The sequence below is a fragment of the Canis lupus genome, chromosome 10 (genome assembly GCF_011100685.1).
Source record: "Canis lupus familiaris isolate Mischka breed German Shepherd chromosome 10, alternate assembly UU_Cfam_GSD_1.0, whole genome shotgun sequence".
Taxonomy (NCBI): Eukaryota; Metazoa; Chordata; class Mammalia; order Carnivora; family Canidae; genus Canis; species Canis lupus.
In genome coordinates this window covers 20,541,470-20,554,373 of record NC_049231.1, presented here as the reverse complement: position 1 = coordinate 20,554,373, position 12,904 = coordinate 20,541,470, and the positions used below count along the sequence as shown (strand labels likewise).

The 12,904-nt window shown below is 60.9% G+C and overlaps 2 protein-coding genes across 2 annotated transcripts in view; one reads left to right on the top strand and one right to left on the bottom strand.

Annotated features, from left to right (window-relative positions):
- GRAMD4 (GRAM domain containing 4) overlaps positions 1–2,713 on the top strand; it is a 73,590-nt gene extending 70,877 nt beyond the window's left edge. The window contains exons 19-20 of the mRNA XM_038550202.1: positions 96–1,075; positions 1,936–2,713. Of these exons, the coding sequence (XP_038406130.1) occupies positions 96–200 (105 nt within the window). The 3' untranslated portion in view covers positions 201–1,075; positions 1,936–2,713. The remainder of the gene's footprint in view (positions 1–95; positions 1,076–1,935) is intronic.
- Positions 2,714–5,697: 2,984 nt separating this feature from the next.
- Positions 5,698–12,904, bottom strand: part of CERK (ceramide kinase) — a 41,627-nt gene continuing 34,420 nt past the window's right edge. Inside the window, exons 9-13 of the mRNA XM_038551559.1 lie at positions 12,517–12,622; positions 11,733–11,809; positions 10,909–11,114; positions 9,766–9,974; positions 5,698–8,176 (exon numbers count right to left, since the gene is read on the bottom strand). Coding sequence (XP_038407487.1) covers positions 8,104–8,176; positions 9,766–9,974; positions 10,909–11,114; positions 11,733–11,809; positions 12,517–12,622 — 671 coding nt within the window. The 3' untranslated portion in view covers positions 5,698–8,103. The remainder of the gene's footprint in view (positions 8,177–9,765; positions 9,975–10,908; positions 11,115–11,732; positions 11,810–12,516; positions 12,623–12,904) is intronic.

The window sequence follows — 12,904 nt, the reverse complement described above, 5'->3', positions numbered from 1 at the left end:
AGCGGAGCTCCTGCCCCTCCAAGTGCTGGGCCCCCGGGGGCGGGGTGCGGGGGTGGAGCGCTCCCGTCCTCACCGGGTCGTCTCCTCCCCGCCAGCCGCTGGTGTTCGGTGCCATGGTGCATAGAGACGAGGCCTTCGAGACCATTTTCAGCCAGTACATGAAAATCACGGCGGCGGCAGCATCTGGCAGTGACAGCTAGTGTTGATTCTCCCGGGACGATGCTGGAAAGGGTTTTGTTTTGTTTTTCCTTTTTTTTTTTTTTGTTTTTTTTTTAACAATTTGATAGTGGAAAAAAATTGGACGTCCTCCCGATCTTTTGCAATAATTCCCCTCGATCTGTGGTTTTTATTGTGTTTGCCCTGCGCTCTGCGGACCCCTTCACGCAGGGGTGGGGCCCTCAGACGGAGCCCGCCCTTCTGACGGTGAGGCGTGCCCCACGAGCTCGGGGGCGCAGAGGGCAGGGGACCCTGGACGCCGGTGGAAAGGATGATGCACGGGAGCCGCCGGCCCCGGCCCCTGCCTAGGACCGCTGCTGTCTGCCCCCGACGGAGAGCCCGCAGCAGCCGCGCACCCAGCGCTCCAGGGGCCGCCGCCCTTCCACACCAAAGCCATAGCTGAGGCGCACCTGCGGTCCCTCTTCCGGGGGTGACAGATGCAGGGAGGAGCGGCCCGGAGGCCCCTCCGCAGCACCACGAACGGGACCCTGGGTCTCCTTGGTCCAGCGAGGCCTTCCGCAGCGTGTGGCCAGGGTGAGCCCGGGTGGGGGGCGCGGCTCTGCGTGGCCTGCGCCCTGTGCCCGCCTCCCGTGGGCGCCGACAGGCTGGCTGGGCCCGGGCCCCGCCCCCGCCCAGGCCACCTACCGCCTCGGCCTCCCGCGCCGCCGGGGCCTGGAGTTGGTGACCCGCGAGGATTGGATGGCACGGCGGGTAGAAGCACATCTTTTTAACACTCTGCTCTTTGGAGAGCCCCATGGGACACCTGCCAGGCTCTCAGGCCACACGGGGCTTTGGTGGCTCGCAGATGAGGATCAACCGCGGCTTGGCTGGCGCCGGCCTTGAGGCTACAGCCACCTGGGTCAGTGAGCAGGGGCTCTGGGGTCCCGGGGACAGACAGTGGGGCCCGGGGTGGGGACAGAGAGTGGGGCCCAGGATGGGGACAGAGAGCAGGGCCCCGTGTGGGGACAGACAGCGGGCCCCGGAGTGGGGACAGACAATGGGGCCCAGGATGGGGACAGACAGTGGGACCTGGTGTGGGGACAGAGAGTGGGGCCTGGTGTGGGGACAGACAGCGGGGCCCGGGGTGGGGACAGACAGCGGGGCCCGGGGTGGGGACAGAGAGCGGGGCCCGGTGTGGGGACAGAGAGCGGGGCCCGGGGTGGAGACAGACAGGGGGCCCTGGGTGGGGACAGACAGCGGGGCCCAGGGTGGAGATAGATCAGTGGGGCCCAGGGTGGGGACAGGGGGGCCCGGGGTGGGGACAGACAGGGGGCCCGGTCTGCCCGCGTGAGCTGTGCGGGGGACCCGGAGGTCACTGGCTATGACCGTGTAGAGCCCAGAGGTTTGGGGCCGGCGGCCTGCACCCCTGACGTCTGGCGGAGTCGGTGGGCGCGCCCCGTGCCAGCACACACCTGGGCCGGGAGCCAGCTGCCCCCCATGCCCTGCTCGGCCTGGGCCCCACTGGGAAGCGGGCTCTGGAGACGAGGCCGGGGAGGGGGCCCGTCTGCGGGCTGGGTTCGTTCCGGGACAGGCCTGGGACCTCCGTGAAGGACGGGCTGAGACAGTGGCGGTCAGCACACTTCCAACTCGATTATTCCAGTTCCTCAGCTTGTCCTGAGTCCTTTGGGTGTCACTGAGATTGTTGTTTTTTGAAGAAACAGAAGATTATATTTTTTACAGAGAGCAAGCTGTTTTTCTTATTTTTGTATCATTTTTCAGATGTAATTTTTACCTTTGCTCCAATCCGGATGTGCTGGTTTGGGTGAGACCTGGTGGCAGCGCTCACGTCCCCCTTCCCAGGGACCCCAGAGCCACCCGCCAGGGCCCGGGTGGCGCTCCCGGGGGGCCGCCCAGCAGCCTGATGAAGCACACACCCCGCCCGGCCGGTGAGGTCTGAGGGCACCGCGGCACCCACTGCTCGCTGCGACCCCCGGGGGACCCGAGTCAGGACCCACTGAGCCTCGGCTCGGGCTCCCCCAGGTGGCGCCGGCGGCCTGGCTCTCGTGGGCCAGGAGTGGCCCCAGGGACCGGCGGCAGGGTGGTGCCCGTGGGTGCCAGGGGTCAGCGTGTGCCCGCGGGGGGCCGCCCTTGCCAGCAGAGCGGGTGGTTTGGTTCGAGTCCCTTCTGAGGAGAAGGGGAGATGAAAACTGACCACGTGGGGGCGGGGGGCCCGGGAAGCCGGCTCTGCCCGCGGGGGGGTGGCCTCCCCGCCTCCCTGCCTCCCGGCTGAGTGCCCGTAGTTTCTCTCAAATTGTGTAAATCTGGGCAGATGTTTAATTTCTATGACTAATCACTGAACTAGAATGAATGTTACATTTTTTATGTCCGAAGCTTGAGTCTATTTTGAATCTGTAAATAATCGTTCCTGGTGTCCCTTTTGTTCAACAAAAGGATCGTACTGTATGAAGAACCGATGAAAACCCCCGTAACATTTTTTTAAGAAAACTTTGTTTGTTTAAAGAAGTCTTGTATAAATTATAATTTTTATTTAAATAAACCCGAAATGCTGTGTGCTCAGGGGCGGGTGGGGCCGGCGGGCAGCTGGCACGGGGCGGGGGCGCGGGGCGGGGACACCGGTCAGGGAGGCCCAGGGGCCCCGCAGCCACCAGCGGGGACGGCCGAGGGGGGAGGCAGGTGCCCGGGGGGCGGCGGGCCCAGTTCCAGAAGGTGGGAGGGCAGGTCGGGGCATCCAGCAGGCCCATGACTCGGGGTATGGAGGAGCGAGTAAAGGACAGAAGCAGAGCCTCGGGCTTGGGGTGCAGGTCCTGGTCCCCCCGGGCATGGCTTCCTTGGGAGTGGTGGGTGCCCCTGGGACCGGGTGCTCCTGCAGGCCTCCCCCTGGGGTCTGTGGCAGAGAAGTGGGCAGAGGGTCCCCGGTGGTTCCCGTGGCGCAGACGCTGACCCTGGAGACCGTGGGGGGCAGGAGCCCGCCACCTGCCCAAACCACCAGGGCCCTGCACTGAGCTGAGCTGGGTGCAGCCACGGGCGCCCGGCCTCCCACACCCCGAGCCCCCAGGGGGCCCCCAGGAGGCAGAGGCCGGGTCCCCGGGAGCGAGCTGGGAGCTGGATAGAAACCAGGTCTGGAGGCCCAGCTCTGCTCACAGGTGTGGCCTTGCGTCCTGCGTCCATCCACCCCTCTGTTGCGAGCACTGTCCTGGGGGCTGGACGTGGCCCCGACTGGCTTCTGGGGACAACAGGCCCTGGGGACCTGGCACACAGTGACCCCCCGGGGAGTGCAGTCCCCCCATGACGAGCCACGAAGGCCCCGCCTGCCCCAAGGCCCCTGCCCACCCCACTGTGAGTGGCACAGGCCTGGTCACTGTCGGCCGCTCCTGGGGGTGGGGGGCGTCTCTGTAATTGGTTTTGCTTGCAGGCCTGTGTGCCCATGCATCACAGCAGACTCCGGGGGGGCGTCCGGGACACCCAGGGGGCGCCTGCTGCCCCCGAGGGACCTGGGCCTTGGTTCTGCCGGGCTCCCAGCAGGTCTGTGGCGCAGGCTGCGGGCGGGGGGCAGAGGGGGACACGGTGGATATAAACCCTTAGCACCCTCGTTCAGTTGGGCTTCTGTTCCCGGGGACCTACGGGTGCTTCTGGGTCGGGACCTTCTGTGAACAAGTCTCCCAGCCGTGAGTAAAGGGGGGAGGGCACCCCTGCACCCGAGACCTGTGGCCAAAGGCTGTGTGTGGTTGGTTCACCCGCAGAAACCAGGTGAAGAGCTGACCTCAGCGCAGCCTCTGTAACAGAGGCCCAGCCTGTGGTGGTGGTGGGGAGAGCCTGGCCTGCAGGGGTGCAGGGGTGGGGGGAAGAGCCCGGCCTGCAGGGTGGAGGGGGAGAGCCCGGCCTGCAGGGGTGCAGGGGTGGGGGGAAGAGCCCAGCCTTTGAGGTGGGGGGAGCCCGGCCTGTGGGGAGGGGGAGGAGCCCGGCCTGCAGGGGTGCAGGGGGGGGTGAGCCCAGCCTGCTGGGGGGGGGGGGGGCCCGGCCTGCGGGGGTGCTCGCGGAATCGAGGAGAATCCTAAGAAGGATGGGACCGCTGAGCCGTCACCACACAGGGCCGAGTCCGCTGAAACCTGCCCCCCAGACACGCGGGAGCTGGGGGGCCCCCTCTCCTGCAGCGTCCCCGTGCTCCACTGTCCAAGGTGGCATCGAGCGTGGGGGGGGCGGGGGAGCAGGGGGCCCAGGACTTGGGAGGCAGAGGTGGGGGGCGGGCGCCCGGGCCCCCCCAGGGGCTGCTGTCACGCCAGCAGTGGGGTCAGGGCTGGTGCAGCCGGGGCCGCCTAGGTGAGCGGTCCGAGGGAGGGGAGCCACTCCACCACCACCTGGGGTGACAGGACGGTGGACACTTCCAGATCGGCAGTTTCCAGAATAAGAGGCACATTTTGAGGATTCCATACAACACACTCCAAAAATCGCATTTACGTGTAAAAACAAAGAAACAATTAGGGTAGTCCCCAGATACAGTTTTTAGGAGTCTAAACAGAATTTGGAGACGTACGGGAAAATTAGAGAACTATCCCAAGACCTGAGGACGTATAAATGGGAATGTACGCAGTGTTCCTAGACTGGAAAGCAGAGTGTCCTGATGGGGGACGCCTGGGTGGGCGTCTCAGGCGGCTCAGGGGGTGAGCATTAGTCTTCGGCTCAGGCCGTGATCCTGGGGTCCTGGGATCGAGTCCCGCATCGGGCTCCCCACAGGGAGCCTGCTTCACCCTCTGCTTGTGTCTCTGCCCCCTCCCCCCACCCCTGTGTCTCTCATGAATAAGTAAATCAAATCTTTAAAAAAAAAATACCTGAAGACCCAAAAAGCGGTTGGGCCGGGGCTCATATTCCGCCTTAACAAAAAGGCAACGAATTTTTCAAGAAGTGACAAGACAGAGGGAAGAGGGTTTGGGCCTTGAAGGTGATGAGCTTCCCTGGATCTGCAGTGGGAGGTAATGAAAGGTCCGGGTTTGTGCAGCCCCAGCCCCGCCGACCCCCCACCCCCACCCCGAGCGCCCCCTGCACTTGCTGCTTCTGGACGGTCTTCAGCCGCAAACCATCCTTAGGCCCAAGTGGCCTCCTTTGGGGTGACCTATTCTGACCCCTCACATGGATAAAGCAGGGGTACGGTACACTGGAAATCGGGGGCCCCTCTAGGGTGGGCAGGGAAGGGGATCGCAGGGACTCTGGGGTGCAGGTCCGTCTCTTGGCCAGGGTGGCGGTGGCTACACCAACGTTCATTTGATTCTTAATTTTTAAATCCTACGTAGCTGGGGGCGCCTGGGGAGCACAGTCTGCTGGGTGCCCGGCTCTCGATTTCTGCTCAGGTCATGGTCTTGGGGTTGGGCTCCGTGCTCAGCGGGGAGTCTGCTTGGGGCTCCAGGTCCCTCGGCCCCACCCCCTCCCTGCTCACGTGTGCTCTAAAATAATGTAAAACGCACATTGGTGTTTTCAGACAACATGCTCTGCTTTGAACATAGCAAGAATTTAGAAAAGAAAAAGAGCAACTCTGCCCAAAGTAATTTTATTTTTGTCTTCTCAAACATATCGGAGCAAATATGCCATCTTCCCATCTTGAAACCAGCAAGATTAGAAGGACACGAAGCCCCCCTTCAGCCCACACTTGCCCGTTACACAGGACTGACCAGAACAGTCACACCTGCCCACCGAGCAGCAGGTGCCGCACAGGTGCCCGCGTGGTGATGACAATAAGCCGGAACAGGGTCAGAGCGTAACGGCCGCCGTGGGGTTTCTGCACTAATGAGTCACAAAGTCAAAACGCAGACTAAGTCTTCTGGGTGATCCTAAGTTTTCACCAACCAGCCATCCGTTCCGATTTCCTTCCAAGACCTTGGAGTCCAGGTGTCTGGGGCCTTCCTGGAGGCCGGAGCCCCTCGCCCGCGTGGGAACGTCGGAAAGATCCTCCCGTCCTGTGCGCAGATCACTGAGGACCCTTGGGGCTGCTGAGACCGTCAGGCGCACCCCGAGAACGGCCCAGGGCCTGCGGCAGCCCACAAAGCCCGTGGCGTGGCTGGCTTCCTTGGGGACCGGAAAATGCTCACCGGGGCTGGCGGGCTCCTCCACAGTTGGCAGTGGAGTTTAGGACGGACCAGGGCTGTTTGGGGGAGCCCTGTGAAGGAGCACTCCCCGGGGCGCGGGGCTGGGCGGCACCCTCGGGCCTGCCGTGCGGCCTCTGCCCCTGCACAGCACTGCCGCCCCTGCTTCTTTGGTTTCTTCCAACCGGCAGCAAGCAATGAGAGTCAGGAACAGCCAGCGCACTGACTTCCCACACCACCCTTCCCACCCACCCAAGACGGAGTAAACCCACGTGTCCAATTAATTACTCAGAAATGTGGCCCCTTCAGAAAAACAAAAAACCCACTGTTAAAGCTGCCCTCTTGTCTGACCCGGCTGGGACTAAGTGATAAAATAGGAAATTTCATGTATACTTCAAAATATAAACACTGCACGCGAATTCTAAAAATAGACGTCGGTTGGCGCTACCCTGACTAGCCGCGTCTGCGTAACGTCAAGCTCCTACGGGCACGACGCGCGCCGGTCGCCTTCTGTAACAGGCTTCCTCTCTCTTCGCGGACAGAGTTCGGGCCGCAGCTTGCACCTCTAATAAAGCTATCTTAGATGCATCTCCCAGGGACCTAAGCGTGAATACAAAGAAAACAAGGCCACAGCGGGGCCCGCCTCCAGGAGCCCCCAGCCTCTGCGGCTCCAGCGCTGCAGCAGAAACCAAGTCTGCAGCGCTAACCGTGGAGACCCCACGTATGCTCTTCTGGTGGAAAAGGACATTTTCAACAGATACATAGAATTAAGTGTGAAGAGAAGCACAGGTCTGGACCACGTACGTAGAACCTGGGGCCCACGCCGGAGCAGCCCGGGAACTCGGGGACCCCCCAGCAGGGCCAGGGCGATCGGGTTGAGGTGAACACGGAACCCACACGGTGAATTCATACTTCTTGCACGCCAGCTCCTGTCATGCCCCCCAGAGCCCACCGGTTACCCACTCCGTGTCACGACAAAGCATCGCTTTTCTAAGTTTCAAACGGAGGGCACCCCGGGTGGCTCAGTGGTTTAGCACCTGCCTTCGGCCCAGGGCATGACCCTGGAGACCCAAGATCGAGTCCCGCATCGGGCTCCCTGCAGGGAGCCTGCTTCTCCCTCTGCCTGTGTGTCTGCCTCTCTCTCTCTCTCTCTCATGAATAAGTAAGTTTTAAACGGATGCTGTGTCCAGCGCTCATGATTGTTCTCGCTGCAGCTGGATTGTCCCAGGAGCACGACCACAGTGGGAGCCCGGGCTGGGAGCCTAAAGGTAAGAGTGTCAGTCCTGTCCACGTCCTTCTCACTCAAACGGTCTGTGCCCCAGGTTCTGACACAGGGGACACTGCGCTGGAACTGCCCCAACACAGGCTCCAGCAAGTGTCCCAAGCACAAGGTGAAACGAAGGCAATGTGCTACTTTCCAAACCCTGATGCCAAAACAACTCCAGGACGTCTTGCAAAGCGGATCAACGAGCCGGGAGAGACCTCACGTCCAGATGGTGTGACCTCACATCCACCGTCCCCAAGGTTACTGCGACAGAGCCACTGCTGGGCCCCTTAAAGATCTGCGCTGCTGCCATGGTGACAACCTAAGAAGCCAGCGCCCCCAAACTGACAACTGATGTTTGCTGAGAGTAAGTGATGGGAAACGCACCCCACAGGCTCACATAGAACTGAAAATGCCTGGTATGTTCACGAAATTGCTGACAAAGGTATTTTTTCTAAAACCAAGATCTAACTATCAAAAATAAATTTCTAAATTTCAATGTATATATCAACGTAATCGGTCTGCAGGAATTTCCTTAAATAATGTTCACACTTCCCAAGCATAGCAAGGCAGGCGATGCGTGATGGCGGCTCAGCTGTCCAATTCCTCCTTAGGATTCTCCTCGATTCCGCGAGCAAAGAGGCGAACCAGCTGGCAGTGGACCCTGCAGAGACAAAGGGCCATGTGTAAGCCCATGTCCCCCTGACCCTCAGCCTTGCAGCCGGTCATGGGTGGAGGCAGGGTGGCCGTCTCCTCATGGCTGGCTCTGGGCCCAACCCCGCAGGGCCAGGCCAGGGGTCCGCGGGGACTCGCCCACCCTCTCGAGAGGCCTATTTTGTAAAGGGGGCTGAGGGCCAAGTGGCAGTCTGGGCGGTTCTCCTTCCAGCACTCCCTTTGGCAGAGTGACAAATCTCTAGATGACTGCTTTCCGAGCTTTCAGGGCCACGGGAGGGCTCCGTGCAGGGTGACCCCCCCTTGTATGGGATGTGCAGGGTTGTCCAGTCACCCCAGATGAGGGGCCCCACCCTGGCCCCATCCCAGGGTGCATCGGAACCTGGGGCGCAGACTGTTTGAGCGAAGTGCCCTGGGGACCCCTCCTTCCACAACGAGCATCAGGATGAGAACTGGAGGGGCTCTGTGGCCAGCGTGGCCATCAGGTCCCCACCGGCAGAGCCACCTTCCTCAAAGGTGTTCAGTAATAAAAACCCTGTAACTAAGTCACTCGCTGCTCAAGGCCTGGTAATGTTACCGAGATACCTAGGACATACTCGACAGAAAAATGCTCTTCCTAATTTTCAAAGTGTCCTATTATTTTTAGTAAATCCTTAAACTGGCATTAAAAGTAATTCCACGTCTTTAACTCGTGAAGTTACAAAAGCCCAATCCCTGCATGTCTGACCGTCCTGCAGGGGTTCCCCGGGGCCTGCAGATCTGGGCTGGGCGGATGGTGCAGGTGCGGAGGCCACAGAACAGCTGTGGGCAGACGTGCGGCCCGGTGAGGCTGAGGCCGGCAATGCAGAAGGCTGGACGCTGTGCGTGGGACCCCAGCTCGTGGAAAGCTGAAAAGCCCTTTAATGTGGGGATCACACACCGTGACAAGCCCGTTCTCTAAACGTGGTGACTGAAGACGACGGGGGCGTGGACGGGTGCAGGGCTGCGGGCTATCCTGGAGGAGCCTAGGAGCTCCCCGACAGGTGCATGGAACCCCAGAAAGTACACCGACGCCTCCTTCTACAGCCTTTTGTAAAGACTCCTGTTACATGTTTTTTTTTTGGGGGGGGGGGGCACTTTCTTTGTGCTCGCGCTTCATCTGGTTGTGTAACACACGTGATCGGATGGCAGATGTCCACACCAAACACAGGGGCCCCTGCACATCTGCAGAGGACCCCCTGCCCCCAGGGAGGCCGCGAGCCAGACCCCCAGCCCCGGCCACAGGCAGGGCTCCAGTGGACCCAGTGACGTGGGACCTGCGAAGGTGGCCGGCTTATCTGTCTAAATAATTAGGAAAAGAGAATGAAAACACCAGAGCCAAGGACAGCTGCCAGTGCCAGGGTTCAGGGGGACGTGATGGACGGCCTGGAGAGTCCTGGGAGATGCCAGCATCCCGGCACGTCTCCCAAAGCAAGAGGGCAGCATCTGGAGGGCCGGACACACACAAACACATGCACGTGTAGACACCCGGCAGGCACCGGGCCGTGGGCAGGAGGACTCAGTGCCCACGGAGCCCCGGGGCCAGCGCCCACCGCCACCCACCTGACCTCGATGGAGGAGCTACTCAGGATCTCCCCGTCGCAATTCCATGAGCTGTTGGAGACGGAGCAGCAGCAGGATGGGTGCTCGCTGCACATCTGCCCGAACCGCTTCTTCCCTCGCTCCTTGAGGTCGCTGTCCTCCTCCTCCATGTGGCTCGACGTAAACTGGAATTTCTTGACTCGGTAAACTTCGACAAAAGCAAAGTCAAACTACGGAGAAATACGGGAGAGGGTGTGCATGCTCACTGGGCCGGGCCGGGGGGCCGCACGCTGGCAGCTTGCACGCAGACGCAGGCCCGACACCTGCCTCCCACCACATCCACAGTGACGGGCACTTTATAAAGAATCCTGGAAGGGGTGCCCGGGCGGCTCAGTCGGTTCAGTGTCTGACTCTTGGTTCCATCTCAGGTCATGATCTCGGGGTCGCGGGATGGAGCCTCACACGTTGGGCTCCACACTCCGGGTTGGCTTTAGATGCTCCCTCCCTCTCCCTCTGCCCCTCCCCCCCCCTAAAAAGTAAACAATTAAAAATTAAAAAAAAAAGAATTCTGGTGGTTCCTTAGCAGTAACTTGGAGAATTGTTTACCTTTTCTGGAAGCACAAATGGGAAAGCCCCCTAAAAACACCATTAGACTACACTTTAAGTACAATTAAAAAAAAAAAAACCCTCATAAATCTTACTAAGATCAGAGACTGACTCGCTGCTCCAGGCCTGTGGACGTTGTTAGACTTGGGGTCTCCCCATATGGGCTACGGATGCCAGCCGCTGCGGGAAGGTTGGCTGGAGGGGAGGCCTGTATTTTTTTTTTTTTTAAGATTTTTATTTATTTATTCATTAGAGAGAAAGAGAGAGGCAGAGACACAGACACAGGGAGAAGCAGGCTCCATGCAGGGAGCCCGACACGGGACTCGATCCTGGGACCCCAGGATCACACCCTGGGCTGAAGGGATTAAACGGCTGAGGCACCTGGGAATCCCCAGGAAGCTGTATTTTTAACGAGCTTTTGTCAGGAGCAGCTGAGACCCGGAGCTGGAGGGGTGAAGCAGAGCTCAGAACGGCCCTCCTCCCGGCGACGCAGCTGGGGATTCCCGGGGCAAGGACGCCACTCGCCACCGCGGGGCACAGGACGAGCACCCCACTCACCTGGTCATACTGGTTGGTGTGCCTGACGAGGAATCTCAGAAAGTTGAACCGTGAGCATTTCCGGATAAGGATGAGGTCGGAAGACCCGTCCCCCAGGTGGGCGGCGGGGGAGAGGCCCGAGGGGCTCCGCGGACAAGCACAGCACATGTTGGTGGCGTTGATGGCCAGGAACTTCCCGCAGACCACCTTCCACTCTTCCACCTCCTCTGAAGCAGAAAGGGGCGGGCAGCGGGGCCGTCAGACGTGCAGTGGGGTCCCGGGAGCATCTCCACGAATTCCCCACGCAACGGACTCCTGGCACCGACATGCGGGACCCTGGGCCGCCCGCCACCGCCCACAGGGCCTCACGGGGGGAGTCTTGGGCAATTTAGAACAGGGGTCACCACGTCTGGCCCGCCGCCTGATTTTGTGTGGCCTGTGAGCTACGAGTAATTTCCACGTTTTTAAATGGTTGGAAAAGATCAAGAAGAATGACATTTTGTGACATACGAAAATTCTATGGAAGTCTAATGTCAGTGCCCGTGAAGACAGGTTTTGCAGCGCGGCTGTGCCCCTCCCCGAGCGCCGGGAAGGGCCGGAAGGCTGGAGCGTGAGGCGGTCACAGGAACGCTCGCGGGCCCCCGATGCAGAGCCCGGTGGGCGCCACCACCATCCGCTCCTCTCCACAGGCTGGCACCTGGCAGCCACCCGCTGCCGCCTGGAGCTCAGGAGACAGACGCGCCAAGCGCCCCGACATGGGCAGTGGGAGACGCAAACGCTCAGGTTCAGAACCATACAAAACTGCACACGCGGTCGTGACGCAGGGTCCACTTCAGAGACGTTACCTGTGTTCTCTAAGCCGTACAGCGACCTCTTCTGCTCCTCCTCCAGCTGCTGCTTGCTTTGCCGGCACACAAAGCACCTGAAAGACAAGGCCGTCAGCACCCTGCCGGTGGTGTACGGACGGGACGCGGACGCGGGCACAGACACGAGGACCGCGTGCTTCTTGTGTGACAGCAAGCTCAGTTCCAAAGACTTAGCTCACACTCTTTCCCTTGCACGTCGGTTTGAATTTGAATTCTCCAAATCAGACCTTGTAACAGTCCCGTGTGGCCAGGGGTCCTGCCCTAACACGTCTAAGCGTCCTAAGCAGCAAAGGGCCTCGAGTGCGCCCAGAGCCGGGTCGGCTTGGCCCCTCGTTAGTGGAGCGCCAGCTGGGGTGCCGGACACCAGGGGTTCCCATCCCACAGACCCGATGGGGTCTGTTCCCGTCGCTAACAGGTGAGTCCACGACGTCGAGCTCCGTCATCAGCACGGACGGTCTCTGTGGTCCTGGGCACCGCGGGACATGTGTTCACACCGGTGGGATGAGCTCATCAGCTCTGCTCGGCAACACGACGGCTAAAACGGCCTCCCCCACTCTATAGTCTCAGTCTTCGAAGGAAGGAGCTCGGGTGCATGTGACCCCGGAAGCCCTCCGCCGAGCAGCGCTATTGCTGGACCTGAGAACCACCCTTGCCACTTACACCTGGAAGATACCCGCGTCCATCCACGAGAAGAGTGCACCCCCAACGGCCCGGCTCCACTTCACGCCATTGGCGATGGAGACGCACGGAAGGTGGTGCTTACCCCGCCCGGCAGGGTTTCCTGTCCCTGGGAGACCCCACTGTGTGTCGTGCTGGCAGGAAAGACACCGTCCCTTCGTAGCAGTGATGCGAGAGGAAGGTCTTCAAACCTGGGAACAGAGCGTGAAGCAAAGCAGCCCAGTGTCGCTCCCTGGCCACCAGACTGTTAGCACACCTGTTCCAGGACACGCCACCCCCAGGCCACCAGCGCTTTCCAAGACCCGTGTGCCAGGAGCAGCACGGGATCGGGCCACGATGGGCGCCTGGTCACCGGGGCTGCCTTCAACGGGGGACGTCTCTGCCAGCAGTGACTCCTCCTGGCCTGCCCGCATCCAGCAGAGCCCCTGACGTCTGCATAACTTGAAGGAGACGCTTCAAAGGGCAGCATCACC